Genomic DNA, 21,055 nt, shown 5'->3' on the forward strand with positions numbered 1-21,055 from the left:
GATCCGACTGTTTGAACTTTGAAGGTCCCAAATTATGGGCCATGTATTTAACAATAAAAAAATTAATACATCAAATATATCTCAACTATAAAAAATAGAACTCATGTAATAATGTTTGAAAATTGACTTTTTTTTTTCTTTGAAAGGGTTGAAATAGGACTTTTTTTTTGTGGAAAGAGGACTTACCGTTTTTTTTTACCGTCGGTATCGACTATCGAGGGCTATCGAATAGCTATATTTAGGGGGCCGTAGTGGATAGAGACATTGCCGGACATTCATGTACAAAATATTTATGAATTTTACAAAACATTTTAAAATATTCGACGACATTTCGTCCATTAATTAAATATTTTTATAGACATTCAAGACATCTTCGTGTGCAAGCTTTCTTCTCTTTTACCCGTAAATATAAAGAAGTAACTATAACGCAATGTTTTTTTTGTTGCAATTAATACAATGTTACAACTAGTTACTTTTAAAACCCAAATTAACAATGAGTGACAATGTTTCATAAACATTAAGGAGGGAAGCCATTTAATGGCAATCCCTAAGTTAGGATCAAAGAGAAATTATATGAGATCTCCTCCATCTATTGAGTTGCCATAGCTGAACCAAAAATCAGAGAAAGAATAGTCTTCGGGCGCCAACCTGCAGTCTGCCAGACTCACTAACTTCCATACCGCACCTTATAGTCCCCTTATGTGGATGTCCTTCAACTACTTGGGCAACCAAGTGTTGACGCAAAGAGTTGCTACGACCTCCTAGGGCCTTGTTTTGGTTTTAAAGGTTTTATTATAGCCGGTAATGGTCCAAATATTTAGGTAATGTAGTGTATAATCAAGCCATGTAAAATTTTTGGATTGATATTATTTACTATAAAGAACATTCAACAAAAAAAATTATTTATAAAGAAATGAATGTTTTCTGAAAAACTGAAAAAAAAAGGGACAATCTTTCATTTTTTTGCTTCATCATTAACATGGAAGTTTACATGAGAGAAATTTATCTTCAAACAACAAACTTTTCTCTTTTAGTTACTTTAAATTTTGAATAAACAAATAAGATATTTCCTAACAAACAAGATTAATTCATTATATTGCTATTTAGTTCAATCATCATCAGGTTGGAAGTTTACCAAAAAAAAAAAATTAATACTTATTTAGTTGGATTTTGATGAAACTTCCAACTTGATTGTAAAACTTGTAATAAACAAAGACCAAATGGGGAGGAAAAGGAAGACTTCTAATAGTTTTAATTAAAAGAGCAAATTGGGATATAAACCCTTTTTTAATAATAAAAAACAGGATTTGAGTTATAAACCCACTAAAGCAAGCAACATGCCTACTTAATCTCTTTCCTACCCACCCAAATGTTCTTTTCCACAATTATATCTTCTTTTATTCAAAAGGAGAGAGGCTTAAAGGTACCCAAAAAATATATCTTTTTCAAACAATAAGAAAAAGAGATGCTTTCTTTCAAACAATATAAGAAAAAGAGATGCTTTCTTTCAAACAATATAAGAAAAGAGATGCTTTTTGTGTTTTCTTTAGGGAGATTTTGACATTCACCCCACTATTATATCGATATTTGGACTATACCCTTGTTTTTTCAAAACTTTTGAGTTACACCCCCACGTGGATGGGAACCGTCAATTCAGAGTTATGTTGCGCGTTTGCGAAACACACACACCAACCAGGTCGATTTTGCCCCTTTCAATCTAACAAATACCTTCTTTAGATTAAATTTAACCGATGGAAATTAACCCTAATTTTTATTTGTTCCATCAAACCCTTTTGGCCATCAAGAAATTAGTTGCATTAGGAGATCAGATGCCTTAGTTCTGAATTTGAAGGTACACGAATTTCTTCATCTTCAAGTATCCTAGAGCGGTTTATCTTCTTGACATTGGCTCTAACCAAAGACTCCAAAGTCTCAATCTTTCTACCATAAGAAGAGTTAATGGAGAAGGGAGGTGGAGAGATCTTTTTCGGCAAATATCAGAGCCTCCCGTTTCTTGTTTAATTTCATTTTGCCGATTCCTACTGCACTCATGCTCTGATTAGAAATTTAAGCCGATGAGAGAATTCCTCTTTTTGAGTTTGTTTATTGATTCTCAGATTAGAATTTCTTGCTTGACTAATTAGAGGACTAAAGATTTTTGTCTGAGATAGTTTCAGTGCACCAAGTAGCCTCTTGCTTCTATAGGTTTGGTTACAAGGAATTAATGGGAGTTTGGTATTTTGGTGCCAAACTGATTTACACGCAAGTTACTACCACCACATTCACCAATTACTACAACAATGGCACCATCATCACTACCATCTTCATCTTCCCCTTCACAAACATTATCTCATCATCCCCTTCCTTGTTTGTGCTTTCAATTTTTTTTATTTTTCTTTTCTTTCTCTCTCTAGATTTGGAGTGAATTTTCAAGCTTCAATAATGGCGTCTGCCGCTATTTTCGAATTTTGAAATGTAGACAAGACCAGCTGATATTTCCTCCTCCATCTTAATCTACTTCCGATTACATTGTTTGAATGAATATAACTCCCAATTTAATTAAGTGAAAATGATGAAATTAAACCTTATGATCATAATGAAATTGATGGCCATGGGTTTTGTAGGAATGGGTTGATGGTGGTGAAGGTGGAGTGGTGGTGTTGACGGAGATTGATGGTGAAGAGGAAGATGATTATGATGACGATGAAGAAGGAGATGATGAAGAAGAAGATGGACTTGAGTTGGAGATATTAATGTAGAGAAGGGTAATTTTGTCTAGATTGGTATTTGCTATTCGCACACTTCAAATTTAACGGCGTTTTTTACTTTCCATCCACATTGGGGGTGTAAATCAAAAGTTTTGTAAAAAAAGGGTGTAGTCCAAATATCGATATAATAGTGGGGGTGAATGTCAGAATCTCCCTTTTCTTTAGGACAAAAGCTTTTGCATTCATTGACAAAGAATTCCCTTTTCTCAATAAAGTATAACCCCAAATCCATTGACAAATCCGAGCCTTAAATTGAGTCCATGGGTATATAGACCAAAATCATTTTGATAATAGGTTTATAGACCATTCCTCTTAGATTATGGATTTTTAGTCCTTTTACAAGAAGGGCATAAACTATGGATAATTTTTTGGATATTACCCAATGTATCCTAAATCTAAAAAACCCGGGATATTTGAATTTCCGAGGGTTTTGGGAAACTTTCCCAAAACCGCCGGGCGTGATTTCGGGCCGTACTAAGGAAGCTGAAACAGAAAGTGTTAACTATCCCTTCATAAATTCATTTTCTCTCTCTAAAATACCCGATTTCTATTTTCATCAAATCTCTTCAGAAGATCGAATCGATAAACCCTAAATAGATCTAGAAACCCCGAAAGTTTATATCATTTCATCTTCTCCATTCATCTTTTACATTGAAGAATCGATTCAGGTGAAAAGGTAAGTTGTAAAGTAAACCCCTTTTCGTTATAAAATCGATTGAAAGCGAAACGATTTGTTCTTTCAGTTTAAATCGTTATAAATAGTTGTTGCATGTCAGTTTAACTTCATATTGAAGAGGTTTTGTTGATTTTGGTAAAGATTTCTCTCTAGATATGATGTTTGTTTTCGTTTTAAAGGAGATTAAGACAGATTTAGGGTTTTTTCGTTCGTTATTATTTAAAAAAGGGGTACAAAATCGATTTTGTCTCATGATTAATAGATCTTTAGATGTTTACAAAGAAGGGATCGACATTAAAATCTTTTGTTTTACTTGAAAAACCTAAATATTCTTTTTAAACTTTTATTTCTGTTTAATAATAAGATAACTTTGTGTTATAAAAAACAGATAATTTATATAAAATTAAACAATATTTCTTAAAAATGGTTTAATGATATATTTGATCTTGGTTTAGGGTTTAATGAGATGTCCTTTACATTGCAGCAATAGTTTGATAATGGCTCCAAAAGGGAAATCTAAAGCGAATGTTACAGAAGAAAAAAGCACATTAAGAAGGAGTCCTATGAAGAGAAAGGCCACTGTCGAAGAAGTAGTTGTTAAGAAGAAATCGAAAACAAAAGAAACATCAGTATCTGAGGTAAAGTATCTGGAATTTGTTCTAATTTATTGTTATTTTGAATGATAAATTATGATTTACATACATATATGTTTTTTTCTTTTAACAAATTATGCCTAGTTTGATGTACAAATTTTGGATATAAGTTTAAATTATTCATTCTGTCTAACAAATTTCCAATCATGTTAGTTAAAGTATGCATACTTTAGATGATTAATGGCTGACAGTTTACAATTGTGTTTTTTTGTCGTATTTGCAGGCTGGTGGTAGTTCAAAAAGTTTGAAGATTAAGGACAAAGGAAGCTCTAGTAAGTGGATTGATATAATAGGTGAACAGAAATTAGTACCGGTGCAAAAAACATCGGCACTATTCAGATACACTCTCAGCAAACCAATAGAGTTAATCAATAGCATACGTACCTACATGACTGAAGAAATGAAGGAGGAGATTAGCAAAACTCCTTTCAGTCAATTGTTTGATGCTATGGCAGAAGGTACGATATTAAGGGAGAATTATACTAGTCGTCCTACAATTGCCATTTTGGATGTTCTTTGTCGATATAAAAAATCGACAAAGAAATTTGTTATTGGGGGTAAAGAGTTAGAATTCAAACCCGAAGATGTATCTTTGTTGTTGGGAATGCCAATGGAGGGTTCTGAATATGAGGCATTCCCTAAGAAAAATGACCTAGATCCTTTGAAGTGTGCTTTCTTGAACAAATACTTCAAGGAAACACTTGAAGCATCAAGAAACAAAAATATGGGTCTCTCAAGTGCTGTTGTTGGGAATGCACTAATCAAATGCGTAAGGAACAGTGAACCAGCAATAGAATTTGTTCAACTTCTAATTATGATGTTTTCGGCAAGCTTCCTATTTGCTACTTTGGCTGGTTTCACTGTATTGCCTAGTATTTATAAGAACATCCAGTCTAGAAGAGCAATCAACAGGGTGTCATGGCCAAGAGCCATACATTCATATATGATGGAAACGATCGAGAAGCATTCAGAAGACCCCACCAAAGCATCTGGTTGCTTGTTACTGTTGCCTGTGAGTATTCTTTTTTGGATTAATTTGTTATTTAAATAGCATATACTTTCTTATAAAGTATGAGTAATTTTTAATACTTTTTTTTTGTTTCTTTAGTTCTGGGTGTGCATGCATACTAATCTGTATGCGAAGAATGCACTGAATGAAACAAGAACCCCAAGGTTCTTGAGGTGGTCTGTTGATGGATTCAAGAATGGAATGGAAAATGAATTAGCTGGTCTTGAACCTGAGGAGGTAAAACCAACTTTTTATGTGAACTTTTATTAATGAAAGTTTAATTTCTTTATAAATATATTGTATTTCTTTTTCAATTATATGTGATTTATCATACATTACATATAATTTATGATAAATTATTCGAATGCATATAAAGAACACCCTGTGATTTATGTAACTGTTTACTTGCAGGTTTATGAGGATGTTGTGGATGATGTGAGTGAAGAAGAGAAAGAAATGTTGAAGTTTACAGAAAAGGTAGTTGTGGATATACCTTTTGATGAAGAGTTGAATAGGGTGGAGAAAATCGAAGCCCTAAGTAGAGAAGTAAGTAATCAAAGAGAAGAAATAAAGAAAAATCATGAGGAAATTGAAAGTTTGAGGAATGAAGTAATACAATTGAGGTTACTTCTAAAGTCTGAAAAGAGGGAGGATTCATTTATGGATGATTATCATAATGAAGGAATGGGTCAAGATAATGGGGACCAGAATGAGGATGTAGATAATGTTGGGGAAAAAGAAAATGTCAATGATGAGATGTATGATGGAGTAGAACATGATGATAAAGTACAGGAAGATGAAAATGTGGAAGAACAACAACAGGAAGGTCAGTATTTATTCATACTTTTACTTTTGTCTATTACTCATTTTGGTAAAGTATGCATACTTTACATAAAATATAAATATCACTGAATAAATGATATAATATTTATATGTCAATTTCGTGATGAATCCATTTTTTTTTATATGATTGTTGTTTTCAGTTGATGATGGTAACGTGCCATGCACGGCCATTGTGTTGGTGCCTAATGAGGAAGAGAAGCAATATAGTTCAACTCCCAAATTTGATTTGGGAATAGATTTCACAAATGCACCCGACTTCACCGAAGTTGTTCAAGTTGCTCAAGCATATCAAGAGAATGCTGAAACAGAAAGACTCGTAGATGATGACTTTGTCGAGACTACTCCAACATCAGTAAAGAAGAAGAGAACAAAATCAAAAGCTATTAAGGGTGGATCGGACAGAACAGTTGATGGGGGTGAAACACCTAAACAGAATTCTCTTATTAAGAGAATCAAACAAGCTCCGAGAACAAGGAAACAAACTGAAAAGGCCGAGCCAAAAGAAAAGGCCGAGAAAGATAAAAAGAAGGAAATTGGGAAAAAGGAGGTAGTCAATGTTGAAGAACAAGATAAAAAGGGGAAGGGAGTTTCGATTGATGATGATGAACCACTTAGCAACTGGAAGAAGAGCAAGGTTTGGAAGAAAGTGAAAGACAATGAGAAGGGTCTGCTTGAGGAGTTCAACCAAGGAGTGAAGATGAAGTAATGAATTTGAAGTGCTTCGAATCATTTTCAATATGTTATGAAATGTTTTGTTGTTTGTGTTACATTATGATGATTGTAACAAACATAATCTAATATATCTAATATAATATAAATATTTTGCTATAAATTCATCTGTTAAACTAACAACAATTAACATGCAGAACAATTGTATGGGAATCAAATCTAACAAGTGATGTTAGAGGAAGAGAGGTGAATTGGCTTATGATGAACTGTGAAACCGATGCTCAGCTTATAAATTGGTGGTCAAAGCATCTATCTTCAAAAGTTTTAAAAGGGGCTGGACAAGTTTTCGTTCTCGCATCTGAATTATGGGTAAGTTTTAATTACAGAAGTCATAATTTCATAATAGAAAAGTTTTTATGTTTATAAATTACATGTTTTGTCAAATAAAAAGGTTTGCATGATAAGAAAACTATGTATACTTTATTAGGTTCAAGTGTTTTGTTTGTTGTAAATTATGAATACTTTATATCAATGTACCTGTTTTGTTTTATACAGTATGTTGTTTTTATTTGACAGACAATGATCAATTGCAAGTCAGCCCAGTCTAACATAGACCCCCACCTATCCGGACGGTTATTAAAGGAGGCTGAAAGAGGGCTTATATCTTATATAGTGGCTCCAATGTGTCATGCGATGAGTACAGATGTTAGTAGGGGTATTCATTGGACTTTGTTAGTATTTGATTACTTTGATCAGTCTTGGACCCATTACAACTCGTTGTTCTTTGACATAAAGCTACGTAAACAATGTGAAGAAAATGCTGCAAGATATGGACAATACATATTAGATGTGCTTCACAAAACAAAATATGTGAGTCCTGAATTTAAGAAGAAATGTAAGATTTCGAAGACGCCGTATGATCATCAACAAGGAGAAAAGTAAGTACATAAAATTTCACATTTTTATGATTACTGTAATGCATACAGATAATTACATAGTTTATAAATTATTTTGTGGTTTCATACTAAATTTTATATAAATGATTGACAGTGCGGATTGTGGACTATTTGTTATGCTTCATATGGATTTAGTGTTTATGAAACATTACAAATGGGCAGTACCGGAGGAATACCTTGCAAGAGATTGGATTGAATTAGCTCAGCGTAGAAGAGCGGAACTGACGTACGAGCTATTGAATGAAACCAGAGATTTGTGGAAAAAATCTTTAATATAGTTTAGATTAAAGTATGGTTTTATGTTTTGAAATTTAAAATAGTTGTAATGAATTACAATTGCCAGTTTGAAGTATAAAATATTTTGATGGTTGGAACTGTAATTTTTAATTAAAAATTCATATTTGTTAAAAAATGTCTGAAATATATCAAGTTTCTTCCTTTCATTTATTACATAAACATGAGTAACGTTTTGATAAATAACGTGTTATGTAGTAAACACGTAAGAAATATGAAATAAAGTACGGACAACATGAGACAAAGTATGAATATTTAAGAATAAATAACAGTAAATTTATGAAACAAAACAAGAACTTTTAACCAGAACACGTTATGTAAATTTAAATTCTGTAAAAACTTTAACAATTTTGCACCAAAATACATAAATTGTACTGTATTTTGTGTAATTGGTTTTGCTAACATATACACCACATATGTTAGGCAAGTATAACCTTCATGTAGAGAATAAACTTCTGATAGAGAATAAAGATAGAATAGTGAAACAAAACATAGGAAAAAACGATTGCATATTAGAAAATTATGTGGATTGCAAGTGTTATGTAACATATATTTAAATACATCAGATGTTTACCCTACATGTTTTCCGATTGTGGTATGAAGGTTGCTTACACCTACCACATATCCTTAATTTTCTTGGCATATTCCCAGAGCTCTCGATCCGTACTGTTCTTGGACGACCTGGTCTACGACGAATCAACGGTGGGAGAATTTTGGTGGCTTCATCAAAAATCCTTGGTTCATCAACATTGGATATAGGCATTATATGTTCCTGGTAAGTCTTCACATAAGACTCCGTTGTCCAAATAGGATCGTAAAAACAATCTTGTTGGTCTTCAGACAAGCTTTTAATACACAACATTGCGTGTTCACAAGGAACACCATCAACTTGCCACCTTCTACAAGTACAAGAAATCTGTAGAAGATTAACACAATGAGAAGGTTCTGAGTAAACCTCGAATATAAATGGGGCAGCCTGGGCAATATTACAGGTTGCAGCACTATCATGTTTTGCTTTCAACAAATCAGTTATGGTTGGACACAAGAACGTCGTCCATTTTTTAGACAATTCCCTTGCTGTGTTCATTTTGTTCATTATATGAATACGAATTGCCTCCAACATTGCTGTAATTGGTAGTCCACGAGCATGTCGAATCTGATTGTTAAAGGATTCTGAGAGTTGAGATGATATCGCCGTGTATCTGTATCAAATAAAACGTATATAAATTTTAAATATTTCAGCCTGAAGTCGATAATTTTTAACAAAAAGAATACATACTTTTCTATAAACTATCGGATATGCGGTGTAAAATACGTGTTATTTGTTACTTAAAGTCAAAACTGTATACGGTATAATATGTACTGTCAACATAAATTATCAATATAGTAAATGAAATGAATACACTTATTTATCAGATCGTACCTTATACCGGGAAAGAAAGCATCTGCCCAAGAGGCAGGGTCTAAGGAATTAAAAAATGCTGCAACTTTTGAACCACCCATTTGTATCATCTGATTAATAGTTGCGTGATATTCAGATTCGGGGAGAGCTCTAGCAGCCTTGAAAATTAATGTTTGGAAGAATTTTGATTTTCTAGCTCCATTTGCCAATCTTAAATTCAGATTGTTCCTTAGATGCCATACACAGAAGGAATGGTGTGCTGTCGGGAAAATGTTCTTGACACCGTTGATTATACCATTGTGACGGTCTGAAATAAAGATATACGTCTTTTCCATATTCAGAGCATTGCGCAAATGCCTTAGAAACCAGTCCCAATTTTGGTCATTCTCAACATCAACAACAGAATATGCTAACGGAAATAGACCTGTAATTTGTAAATATTTAAGTGAAAGTATGAAACTTTAAATATTCATCAAGCAATCTTATGTAAAATCCTCATATTGTATGGTAAATTTTACATAATATTCATACTTTAAAGTATGAAACCTTAATAAAGTATGACAGTATTATGTACAATTATGCATACTTTATCGTAAATGTAAAATAATCTATATAAAATGATAGAAAATGATGTTGAAAAATGAGATACTTTTATAGATTAATTTGGATGAAACTTATAAAGAATGTTCAGAAATTACCATTGTTACCGTCTTTAGCCACAGCAGCCAGTATACAACCGTTAAAACGAGTCTTGCAAAATGTACCATCCACATATAAAACTGGTCGACAATATTGAAAGCCAGCTATACAAGCATGTGGTGCAATGAAAATTCTTTTAAATCTCCGAGACACATCGTCAACTTCAAGTTGTACTATGCTGTTTGGGTTGGTACGTGAAAAGGCATCAGCATACCATCTAAGTTTTGCATATGAGTCTCCTTCTTGACCAAATGCTTCATTCATTGCTACTTTCTTCCCCTCATAAGTGTAGTAATATGGAAGTTGGACAGCATAATCTTTCAAGAAGTCTTTTTTCAGACTTGCTGTCGAACGATCCGGGCTTCTTGTAACATCATCTAAAATAAGTTTCCCAACAAATGAACTGTTTAGTTTGGGTTTCTTGGTCTTCTTAATGAAATCTTCACAGTCATGTTTCATTTCCATGTCTTTCAAAATAAACATGGATTCGCATTTCAATGGCGCACATCCATGTACTCTCCATTTGCAATCTTCAACAGGACATACAGCTGTTACCCGCTTCGAATCATTTTTAATAAATTTAAAATCATGGCCAGTATTTATACTATATTGACGAAGAGCAAATCGAAATGCTTTAGCACCCCCGGGAAATAATTGACCAGGTTCTGTAAACATTTTATCCCAACCATCAGATTTTAATATCGTCTTCTTGCTTTGTAATGATAAATCTGCTTGAATCTCCATCTGTTCTGTAAAACATAATTATTGATATTGTAAAACAGAAAAATTGTTTGGATACGAAAACAATTGAAAATGTAAAGAACAAAATACGTACTTATATCTGTATGTATGAGAATATCATTCATTTGTAAATAAAGTACGCATACTTTGTCGCATGTAAAATTGTAATTTATACCTATTACAACATTTTATAGACAACTATGTAAGAAAGTATGCGTACTTTGTGATAAATTACATATATGTACATGTTATTTACAACATAATATTATTAAAAAATATATATAATGTAACGTAAATTATACATAATGTATAATACATACCAAGTATTTTCTTTACAGATCTGAGATTAAATGACTGAAATCTAATACCCAACATTACCTGTACTATCAGTTCAATTTGATGTGAAGATAATATTAGCTGTGAGAAATCGAAATATTTGAATGAAAACATCAGATCTAGATTACATGGATTCAATAAAAATGAAACAGAGATATCAAATACATGAAATAACACTTTAGTTATGGAAAATAACAGCAATACAGATTCATTGTAAATGATGAATGGAAAAGACGATCATTTGATATTTATGAAATCTTCAATATGAATCGTTAACTATAAGCAAATGTACATAAGATGTTAAACCTGAATAGTTGTGGCTAGAATAAAGAGAAGATGAGTAAAAACTGTAAATGACAATGGAGTTTGTGATGATGGCTCTTGATTGAATACTAATCAATGGAGTTTTTTACAGCTGGGCGAGAGTTTAATGAAGGTTTAATGATGATTTCATTTTTAGAGAGGTAATGGGAAAGTTTCTGGATTTCGGTTTCGGAATTATAGAGAGAGAGTTGTTAGTTACATAAAGAACGTGATTGGAGAGAGAAAGTTGAGATAAATATGGAGAGAAATCTAAAACGGTTTAGAAGGAAAATCACGATTAGATATTAACCGAAGGTTAATATAGGTATTGCATATATAATAAATATTATATGGATTTGTGTAATCTCTCTAGATGACACTAAAAGGACCGGATATCTATTAAGATTATTATTTAGGTTTTCAAATCCTTTTTAGGATTATAGAGGATTAAATCTCCTATTAGGACCCTATTTTTGGTCTATAGACTCAAAAATTACCTTAAATTTCCCATTAGGAATTTAAATTTCTTCTCACCATAACCACTATTTGGTGTAACGGTTGGACACCCCTCTTAAGACTATGAGGTCGTGGAATCGAGTCTCGGTGGAAGCAGTTGCCATCAAGATTTATCCTATGTAATTTAGGCTATGAATAATGTAATAATTTGTCGGCCTCTAGGCCTCTTCGTTGTCGGGGCTTTAGGCCTCTTTCATTCTCATGTTAAATTAGGCGGTTATCGTGCTCATTACATCTCCCTGATGCATCTATGCCTTGTAACGACTAACGTAGACCGAAGTCGAATTCTCAAAAAAAAAAAAAGAAGAAGCTTTGTATTTAACTCAAAAGAACAAGACAAACTTGGCTTATGGATCCCTTGGTTTTTTTGGGACCTTCCTTGACCCATCAACATAACACATTTCTTTTTTGGTGAGCCTATCACATCTCATAAGAGCTGGGATATCATATTAAGTTTGGGAACATCTATTCAAAACCGATTGGTAACCTATTCGAGGGGCCTTGTGTATATGTTTTTGGATTACAAAGATATTGATGCATCGATACCATGTGATAAGCACGATAACTGTCAAATTACTATTGGCCCAACAAAATTACTGACATAAAGTCCATCTAACTACTTTATTTATACCTAAGTCTAATAATCCTAGATTTGCACTTCCATGAGATCGAACCTGAGACCTCCGTATTGCGGAGTATACGCACTACTAATTGGTTACAAGTTGTTGGCCTTGGTTGACATTTTGTCAGTCATTGTTTCGTTATAATATAATTCATTTAAAAAAAAAAAAACAGAAACTAGATATTTTATAAAAAAAAAACATTACAAACCATCTCAATATAGTGGTGTGCGGAAATTTGTATACCCATTGCACCTATGCTCTGTTTAGATCTTCTCCATCAGGTGGTCTAGAGACTCGATTTATTAAGGATTTCTTTTTCGTGGATCATATTCTTTTTGTTTCACTAAAAAGATATTAACTTCGCTTAAGCTCAAGATCATCTTACTATTCTTTAAACAAAAATCTTTATAATATGTTCCTAAACAAAATAGATTCCTGAACAAGTTGGGTGTGAATAGTTAAAAATGGATATGTTTCTTGTTTCAGTAGAATAAGATTTCTCATCCAAATTTAGTTTATAGGAGATTGGAAAACAGGAATAATTTATGAGATAAGTAGGGAGGAATCTGATCCATGAAATCTTTGGACTTTAAATAATGTTTCAACTCTATCTCAAAACCCTAGATATGCCTCTTTTAGAGTTCTAGCAAAATAGTTCACATAGTTTTAATAGGTGACTGAGTAGTTCACCACCCATGACCGAAACCTCCCGCTGAACATCACAAACAACATCATATGTTTCCATCCTACTCAAGTTGGCTTGACGACGTAGTAGTTTTTTCTTCTTATCTACTCTACTAAAAGAAATAGTTTGTAATTACCAAATTATGATTTTACACCATGCCAAAAAGAATGATTATATAATAAAATATTTCCAACATATTTTTACACATTAAATTTATCAAAGCAATAAATTAGGAATAGTACTCTCGGGAACTAACACTATTTGCTACTAAATATTATATGTGGACATGTATCGCATTTGGAATTCAACCTAGATAAGTGTCAGACGGAGCGTTACAGTTGTAACATAAAAGATAGACTAAAGAGTATATAGAGAAAAAAGAGGAAGGGAAAGAGAGAAAAAAAAATTGGGTGAGAATGAGAAAGAGAGTATATCAAATACAAGAATCTCATTTTTCTCAAATCACAACTTCATATGGCTGGCTTTATGCTCCTTTCTTAAATTTAGCTTTTTAAGGGACCAACCATCTTGTGAGATAGTACAAACATGTTCTTGCCAAGTCACTTATTCCAAGATGAGGTGGACTAAAATCCCAATAACATCTTTTTAGCTAATAGACATATCTAGGTCATTATTTTATTGACCCAATAGCAAGCTAGGTTGGTCCTCACCATGCAACTAATACATGGGTTCTCATCTCTTCTCTCTCACTTAGATATATATCACTTTTTATGGTCTCTTTCCTCCCAACCTCAAACACTAACACCCCTCCTCTCTCTCTCTCTCTCTCTCTCTCTCTCTCTCTCTCTCTCTCTCTCTCTCTCTCTCTCTCTCTCTCTCTTTGTGGGTTTGTGATGGCTGATATGAAAGTGGGATTTAAGCTCTTTGGTACTACAATTCCATTAATGGAGATCAAACAAGTAAAAGAAGAAGAGAAAGTTCAAAAAAGAGATAAATCAGAAGAGAAAAGAGTACCAGCTGATAAAACTATACCTTGTCCAAGATGTAAAAGCATGGAAACTAAGTTTTGTTATTTTAACAATTACAACGTTAACCAACCTAGACACTTTTGTAAAGGTTGTCAAAGGTATTGGACTGCTGGTGGTACCTTAAGAAATGTACCCATCGGAGCGGGTCGTCGGAAAACCAAGCCATCTTGTCACGGAACTATCGGCTTTTCGACGGATGAGTTCATTTTTTATCCTAGTGAGGTGAAAGACTTCGATTTTGAAGGTATGGTGGAGCAGTGGCCTATGCAGGTTGCCTCAAGAGATGGTTTCGGTCGGCATGTCATACCCGCAAAGAGGCGGAGCACCAACACCTCTACTGGAGAAATTTGTTGAACCCTAGTTTGTTCTTTGCATCAGTTTGCTAGTAATTTTGTATATAGTGATTGTTATATGGTTAATTGAAAGTGTTTACTCTTAATCCATCCTTAAATTAATGTTATATATTTAGTAATACTCCAAATTTTGTGGTAAGTTTGTTAGTCCAAAAGAACCTTTCTACTAATAAAATGAGTTGGACCAAAAGCTAAAAAAAACTAAAATGTGTTCAATAAGGGTGAGGGTAGAGATGATTAACAAAACAATGTTAGTAGACAACCAAATTTTAGGATGAAATCAATAAGCCGAAATTCCGATCCAATGGCCTGATTTCACGCGGTTCGTCGACAAAGAGATAGTAACGTGAAATTCGGACGTTGGATCTAGATTTCGGCCTGGTTTTAGGCCAAAAGTTTAATTATGGCTCCAACATTTTCTTTAACTAAATCAGTCTTAATCTCGAAGCTAATAAATCCTATAAAATATTACACTAATATCAACAATCTTGATACGTTAGGTTCATTAAATAAATAATTTATTGACTTAGCTAAATATAAAACAAATATGCAGAAAAATCCGAGAAATTTTGATGGGTTGGCAATGGGCTGTTCAAACTTCAAACAATTAATGGTTGGGCTCTGGTTTTAGAGCCAAAATTAATTAAGTGACAGATTAATTTAGGGTTAATGCCTATTGCTTTTTTCACTTTACCCCCTCAATACTAATAGGTAATTGATTTTACTCCCTCGATCATCGGTAATTGATTTTACCCCCTTTGACTTACTACATTTGTTAAGAATAGTAAGAGAATGTTTGACGTATGGAGAAAGAGCGTGAAAACAAAGAAGAATGATCGTGGTGACTTATTTTGTCCGTGTGCAGAAAGAACAATAAGAAAATAGCAATTCTAAGGGGGTAAACTCAATTACCAATCACAGAGGATGGTAAACTCCAGGGGCGTGAGAGAGGGGGTGCAACTGGTGCCGTCACACCGGCCCCCCTCCATACGAGGGCCCCATTTTGCTCATGTTAAGTTGTTCTCTATTTACAAATAAGTCGTAGAAAAAAAACAAGAACGTTGGGTAGCTTAACTGGTTTGGAACCCGCTCATGTGCATAAGAGGTCTCGGGTTCGAGTTCCTCCCATGTTATTAAGATCATTCATGTTTTCCATTAGAGGTGAACATTCAGTATCTGAACCGACCAATCCAAACGGTTTTGGTCGGTTCGGATACCGATCCAAAGGGGGTCTGGATTGGCTCGGGTATTTAATTCACAAAACCGAGGGCTTCGGATCGATGTATGGATGAGGGTTCCGGATAACCAATACAACCGAACCGGGTTTCACACATCAAACAAATAAAGAAATAGAGTAATAAAAAAAACAAACCCTAAGTAAACTACCCTCCCAAATTTTCTCTCGCCCTCTCGAATCTCGATGATCTCTCTTCCATTCGAAATAGCCATACTCTATTACTCTAGTACAGTAGTACTCTCTCAAGCTAAGATAATGAACTCCATCTCCATGGTGATTATTAGGGTATGTTTTTCTATTTAGAAGTTCTTTAGTTTCATTTAAGTGTTTATTAGGGTTTGTTTTTCTTTAATTTCAGATGATTAAACCTCTATCTCTCTACAAAATCAGGAGGTAAGACAACTCTCTCTATCTCTCTCTCTAGATTTACCCCTTACTTTTGTTTATTTTTTTGTTTAGGTTTTGGTGTTCTTGATGAAGGAGTTGAAGGAGATGTCCTTCGACCAAGGTGACAATGCGAACAATTTGTCGGATAGGACAATTGATGTGGAAGATCATCAAGTCCGATTGATTTAGGGATCGTAGAGTTGTAGCTAGAGACCAACTACGATCGTCGAATTACGAAGAAATTCGCGGCTAACTTCGATCGGATCCTACAACGGGTTACACATAAGAGTGTCAAATTGATCTAGGATATGACTAGTGGGAGTGAGATATAATCATGGGAGTGTCCCATAAACATATCTCATAGGCCTAAAAAGGAATTAGGCAAAGATAGTACAAAAAGGCCAAAAACAGGGTTTTTGGGCCTTAGCCGATTCGGGCACTTCTAGGGCTCGGATTGGGCTGATTTTTGGAGGGACGTTTTCTTATGTTATGAAAATTAAATCTGCCGATTTTGGCTGGGTTTTGACGTCATCTCCTTAGGGAATTGAGAAAATACCAATAGTTGCTATTTTCGACTATTTTCCCTAAATCTTATTCTAAAGGGTGTTTTGGGAAACCTAAAAGGAGGTGGATTCTTATTAGGGTTCTATATAAACACTCTTAGGGCAGAGAATAAGGTGTGGAATTTCTCTCTAAGCTTTCTTACTCTACCACATCAAGTAGAGAGGAGAAAGTGAACTAATTCCCATTACTATCAATCTAGTCAAAGAAGAAGGTGTTCTTCTTTCCAACCACCATTGGTGTGCTAGCTATACAACAAGGTGGGAGATCAAATTGATTGCTCGTGTCCCAAGTAGAGGAGCTACACTTGAAGCTCTTGGTCTTCTTCAATCAATTCAACTAGTTCGAGGGAAAAGCGATTAAGGTAATCTACTATCTCCATTAGTTTAATTACTAGTTTTGCATGTGATCCTGGGGATACTAGTGTAGACATTAGATGTCTTATTTCCGCTATAAACACTAGTATAAGGGTTTAAATCCTTACACTTGATTCTATTTAGTTTATACTTCCAAGGGTTTGATTATGTATTCTTTATGTTATAAATTTGTTGTTGAGAACTTGAGGTGATTATATTGATTACTAGATCTAGGTTTGATTTAATATTTTTTTTTATATTGACAAATTTAGATCTATTATAAATGATTTGATTACTTCTTTTGTTTTGACAAGATATGAAGAAATAATTTGCTTAATCGATTGTCTCGGGCTTATTTTTAAGGACGAGTCGCCTAAGCCTATTGTTGATATCTTAAACAATACACATGAACAATTAGATGAAGAAGTACTATTCTCTTGATACGACATTCAAATTTTGTTTGGTCTTAATTCGATGATTCCAATGGGTTTAGTTAGATTTTCATTTATGATATTCTGTCCTTTGAAGTCTTTTATGTCCTTAGGATTTAGCTTCTCAAATTCTTCCAAAATTGGAGTACTCAGCAGGTTAGGTTGCACTTTACTTTGCTTGGAAAGTAGCTTGGAGCGACCAAAATGAGCTGATATGAGATAGCCGAATAAGATTCTCAAACACTATAGCATTGAGATGGAAAATTTAGGATAAGAACTTACTCCATGTATCATGTATGTATAAACTTATATTATATCACTCATATCAATCAGGTAATTGACGTTGACGAACTCGTTAAGATCGTCTAAGAAGAAACTTCTATTGTTCTCTAAATCGTCTTTCTTTATTTTACAAATTTGTCTTTCTTTTAAGTTTTAGTCCTATTAATCTCTAAATCGTTGATATTATTTGGGTTGCAGGTATCTTGGGTAATATGGATGATCTTGATTTAGATGATGAGCTATGAATTGATGTCAATATAATCAGGCAACTTCATAATCTTCTCATTTATTTTACAAATTTGTCTTTTTTTGGCACTTAGTCATATTTATATTGGAATCTCGTCGTTTATTTTTGTATTTGTGTTTTAATATGCACTTGTCATATTTGAATTGCAATATAATGTCTTTTGTGTTTGTTTATATTGTAGCTTAATGAATGTGGAAGAGGAAGTAACTCACGTGGAGAATGGAAGGAATGTTCTTAGCACGAGGAAGGAAAAGACGGAAGAATTGAAAAATCTATGTTTTGAATTTTTTTGTTGATTCGCCTCTATGTTTATCATTTTCTTTATCTTCCTCGAATGTTGAACTTATGTTAAATCCGAAACGTAATGGTTTGTGATTAAAACTAAATTTCAGTACGTTCCAAGTGTATTATTGCTGCAGGTTTATAAGTCGGAAATAAAAATTTTATATACAAAAAAGTGCAGGAGGTGGTTCGGTTATCCAACCAAACCAAACCGTTCATGTAGGGTTCGGTTGGATAACCGAACCGATCAACCGACCATTTGGCTCGGCTTCCGTTTTTAAATAACCGAGAAGTGCGGTTCGGATTATAGATAGGGCTAAAAAATCGGTTATCCAACCGATGTTCAACCCTATTCTCCATATGTTTTTTGAAAAGATAAATACTAAGGGCGTCCAACCCAATAGGCCCATGTTCTGTTTTTTTAGCATAGGCCCATGCTTTTATGTTATAGATATTATAAAGGCCTCTCTAATCTCTTCCTTTCTTTGCTCCTATGTATTATTATTTCTCTTTGTGTATGTTTTTCATCTCTCTTTCTCTCTTTATTTTTGTCTCTACTTTTCCTTGATCTTCTAATCATTTCTCTTTTCTTTTTGTTTTTTCTCTCTCTCTTAGCTATTAAAATACAATAGGGTTGTATATATTCTTTTCTAGGTGCCCATATTTTTTCTTTGTCATCTTAGTAATTCTTTATGAAAAAAATATAGGTTTTACGTGTTGAATTGGATTTTCCAGATCATAGTTACATTCTTATTTTATTTTATTTTGTTGAAAGAACTTATGTTCATACTATTATTATGTAATCATTGCATGCATTAATACTTTTGTTCAATGTATTTTTTTGTCATGATAATATTTTAGGGCCCCGGTTAAAACTTCGCTTCGGGCCTCTAAAATCTCAGCCACACCACTGGTAAACTCACTTACCAATTAATGTTCAGGGAGTAAAGTCAAAAAATCCTTACCAATTTAGTCTTCGTGTTGGCAATGCATGTTTTTAACCTTCGATTTCAATGAATTTTACATTGTTGATTATATTTATTGATGATGTGATTTTGTGATGAAGTTTATTTACAAAATGACTTACAAACTAATAGGTTCGAACTATTTGTGAAATCAATGTTTTGAGCAACTCGAAGATTTTTGAATGTTGTTTGCGATTGGTGAAGTGGGTTGACACGAGTCATGAGGGTCTTGGCAACTGATGTACTCCACTCATCTGTGGCAAAAATTCCCGTTTAGGTTGGCCCTCGGGGTTCAAGGATTTGCTGCCCCTAATCACTCAATTTAAAAATAAGTTTTTTATGTTTCGGATCCACGGGGCTCAACGCCTATACACCTTAGACCGCCAGACTGGTTTGAAAAATGGTTGCACCTTAACACTTATGTTATCTTATGATCCTAGAGTCTTGCCTCATCGGAAAAGGGAGATTTTCACCTTAACTCGTGGTTTTCTTTATCTTCTTCCTGTTTATTGCTTGTTTCGTCATGTCTAACTAACTCTTGTACTTGGATACTTCTGAAGCATGATTTGATGTGATGAATGACTTATGATTTGTTTACATGTTAATTTAATTGACTTCGTCTAATTTTATAAGTTAGAAACCATGTTCTTAATCGTTTATTGACACATAATTGGATAGTGCGCACTTAGTTTGATAGTCGATGCTTAGTAAGTTTTGATCAGTTATACTTAGTTTGACGCATTATACTTAGTAATGTCATATTTTTCATTGTCAACTCATTTGATAGTGTGTGCTTAGTTTGATAGTCGATACTTAGTAACTTTTAATCGGTTATACTTATTTTGACAAATTATGCTTATGATTGTCAATGTATGTGGGTGAAGTTAACTAACTTTTCATGCTAATAGATAATTAGTATTTGTCGCTATCAATATTGTGGACCATAGTATCCCTCTCACTCGACTGCTACCCGACTCTTCTTGTAACTTGTCTCCCGAATTTCTCTCACCTCTAACATAGATAGTTTAGTTAGTTTTGTTTGTTTCTTTATTTCCTATAAAACAATCAAAAACCCCTACTGTTATCTTTCTGTTTTAGTCTAAGATAAACAGTGACACTTAGACCGGTGGGCTAGACTCTCTCGATATCTGCCTATCCCTGTGGATCGACCCCAGTCATACAGGGTTTATTATTTGACGCCCGTATACTTGCGGTATACCCTTTTTGGGCACATCAACCAAAACCAACCTTTACTCTCAATCTACCCAAAACCTGGATATGTCGCTCATCGAAGTAGCTTAATTACAACGTACATGGTTTAAATTGTTTCCGTTATGGTTTGAATAGTCTCCTTCAAAAGATGAAGCCGTTTTTCTACTATTTTATCTATTTAACAAGTCATCTGGGAGTTCTAGACAAAACACTTTCACTATTGATGGATTTAAAAATTGGGAAAAAGTAAGAGACCGACAAAACTGTGCATTTTTTAATCATGTCTACACTTTCTTGTGATAAAGTTTTTATGCGATCTTTATGAAAGATTTAGGTTTTGGGTGAGAAAAGTCATATATCTCCATGTTTGTTATAATAACAGAGAATTACAATTGGTAGAAACAAATAAAGTAAATATAGAAACAACCCTAATTCTAGTTTATCTGTATCTTGGAAATATATGAGAAGATTTCACTTGATTTGTATCTTGGGCAGGAATCTTTGATTTAAGTCTCACTTTTACCCTTATTCTGCAAATTGAACGAGGATCAAACCGAATGTTCACTTTGGGAAATAACTT

At 33.7% G+C, this 21,055-nt stretch overlaps 2 protein-coding genes across 2 annotated transcripts; one reads left to right on the plus strand and one right to left on the minus strand.

Annotated features, from left to right (window-relative positions):
• Positions 1–3,932: 3,932 nt before the first annotated feature.
• Positions 3,933–6,738, plus strand: LOC147548560 (uncharacterized). Its single transcript, XM_086670580.1, has 5 exons — positions 3,933–4,082; positions 4,321–5,109; positions 5,206–5,343; positions 5,518–5,932; positions 6,090–6,738. Exons 1-5 carry the CDS (start codon positions 3,942–3,944, stop codon positions 6,653–6,655), a joined length of 2,049 nt encoding a protein of 682 aa, XP_086526706.1. The 5' UTR covers positions 3,933–3,941; the 3' UTR covers positions 6,656–6,738.
• Positions 6,739–8,380: 1,642 nt separating this feature from the next.
• Positions 8,381–10,713, minus strand: LOC147548561 (uncharacterized). The gene is made up of 3 exons (XM_086671012.1): positions 9,969–10,713; positions 9,292–9,694; positions 8,381–9,070 (listed from the first exon to the last, which is right to left on the minus strand). Exons 1-3 carry the CDS (start codon positions 10,711–10,713, stop codon positions 8,431–8,433), a joined length of 1,788 nt encoding a protein of 595 aa, XP_086527138.1. The 3' UTR covers positions 8,381–8,430.
• Between the last annotated feature and the right edge of the window lie 10,342 nt (positions 10,714–21,055).

Source organism: Eschscholzia californica, unplaced genomic scaffold, assembly GCF_041429995.1.
Source record: "Eschscholzia californica isolate CP2 unplaced genomic scaffold, dmEscCali1.0.p SCAF_3, whole genome shotgun sequence".
Taxonomy (NCBI): Eukaryota; Viridiplantae; Streptophyta; class Magnoliopsida; order Ranunculales; family Papaveraceae; genus Eschscholzia; species Eschscholzia californica.

Bases quoted from the DNA above. Each gene is read 5' to 3' on its own strand.
- LOC147548560 (XM_086670580.1), top strand. From the start codon at position 3,942: ATGGCTCCAAAAGGGAAATCTAAAGCGAATGTTACAGAAGAAAAAAGC. The intron at 5,110-5,205 runs GTGAGTATTCTT...TTGTTTCTTTAG, and splicing joins GTTGCTTGTTACTGTTGCCT to TTCTGGGTGTGCATGCATAC. The intron at 5,933-6,089 runs GTCAGTATTTAT...TGTTGTTTTCAG, and splicing joins GGAAGAACAACAACAGGAAG to TTGATGATGGTAACGTGCCA.
- LOC147548561 (XM_086671012.1), bottom strand. From the start codon at position 10,713: ATGGAGATTCAAGCAGATTTATCATTACAAAGCAAGAAGACGATATTA. The intron at 9,695-9,968 runs GTAATTTCTGAA...TACAAATTACAG, and splicing joins GGCTAAAGACGGTAACAATG to GTCTATTTCCGTTAGCATAT. The intron at 9,071-9,291 runs GTACGATCTGAT...TATTTGATACAG, and splicing joins GCTTTCTTTCCCGGTATAAG to ATACACGGCGATATCATCTC.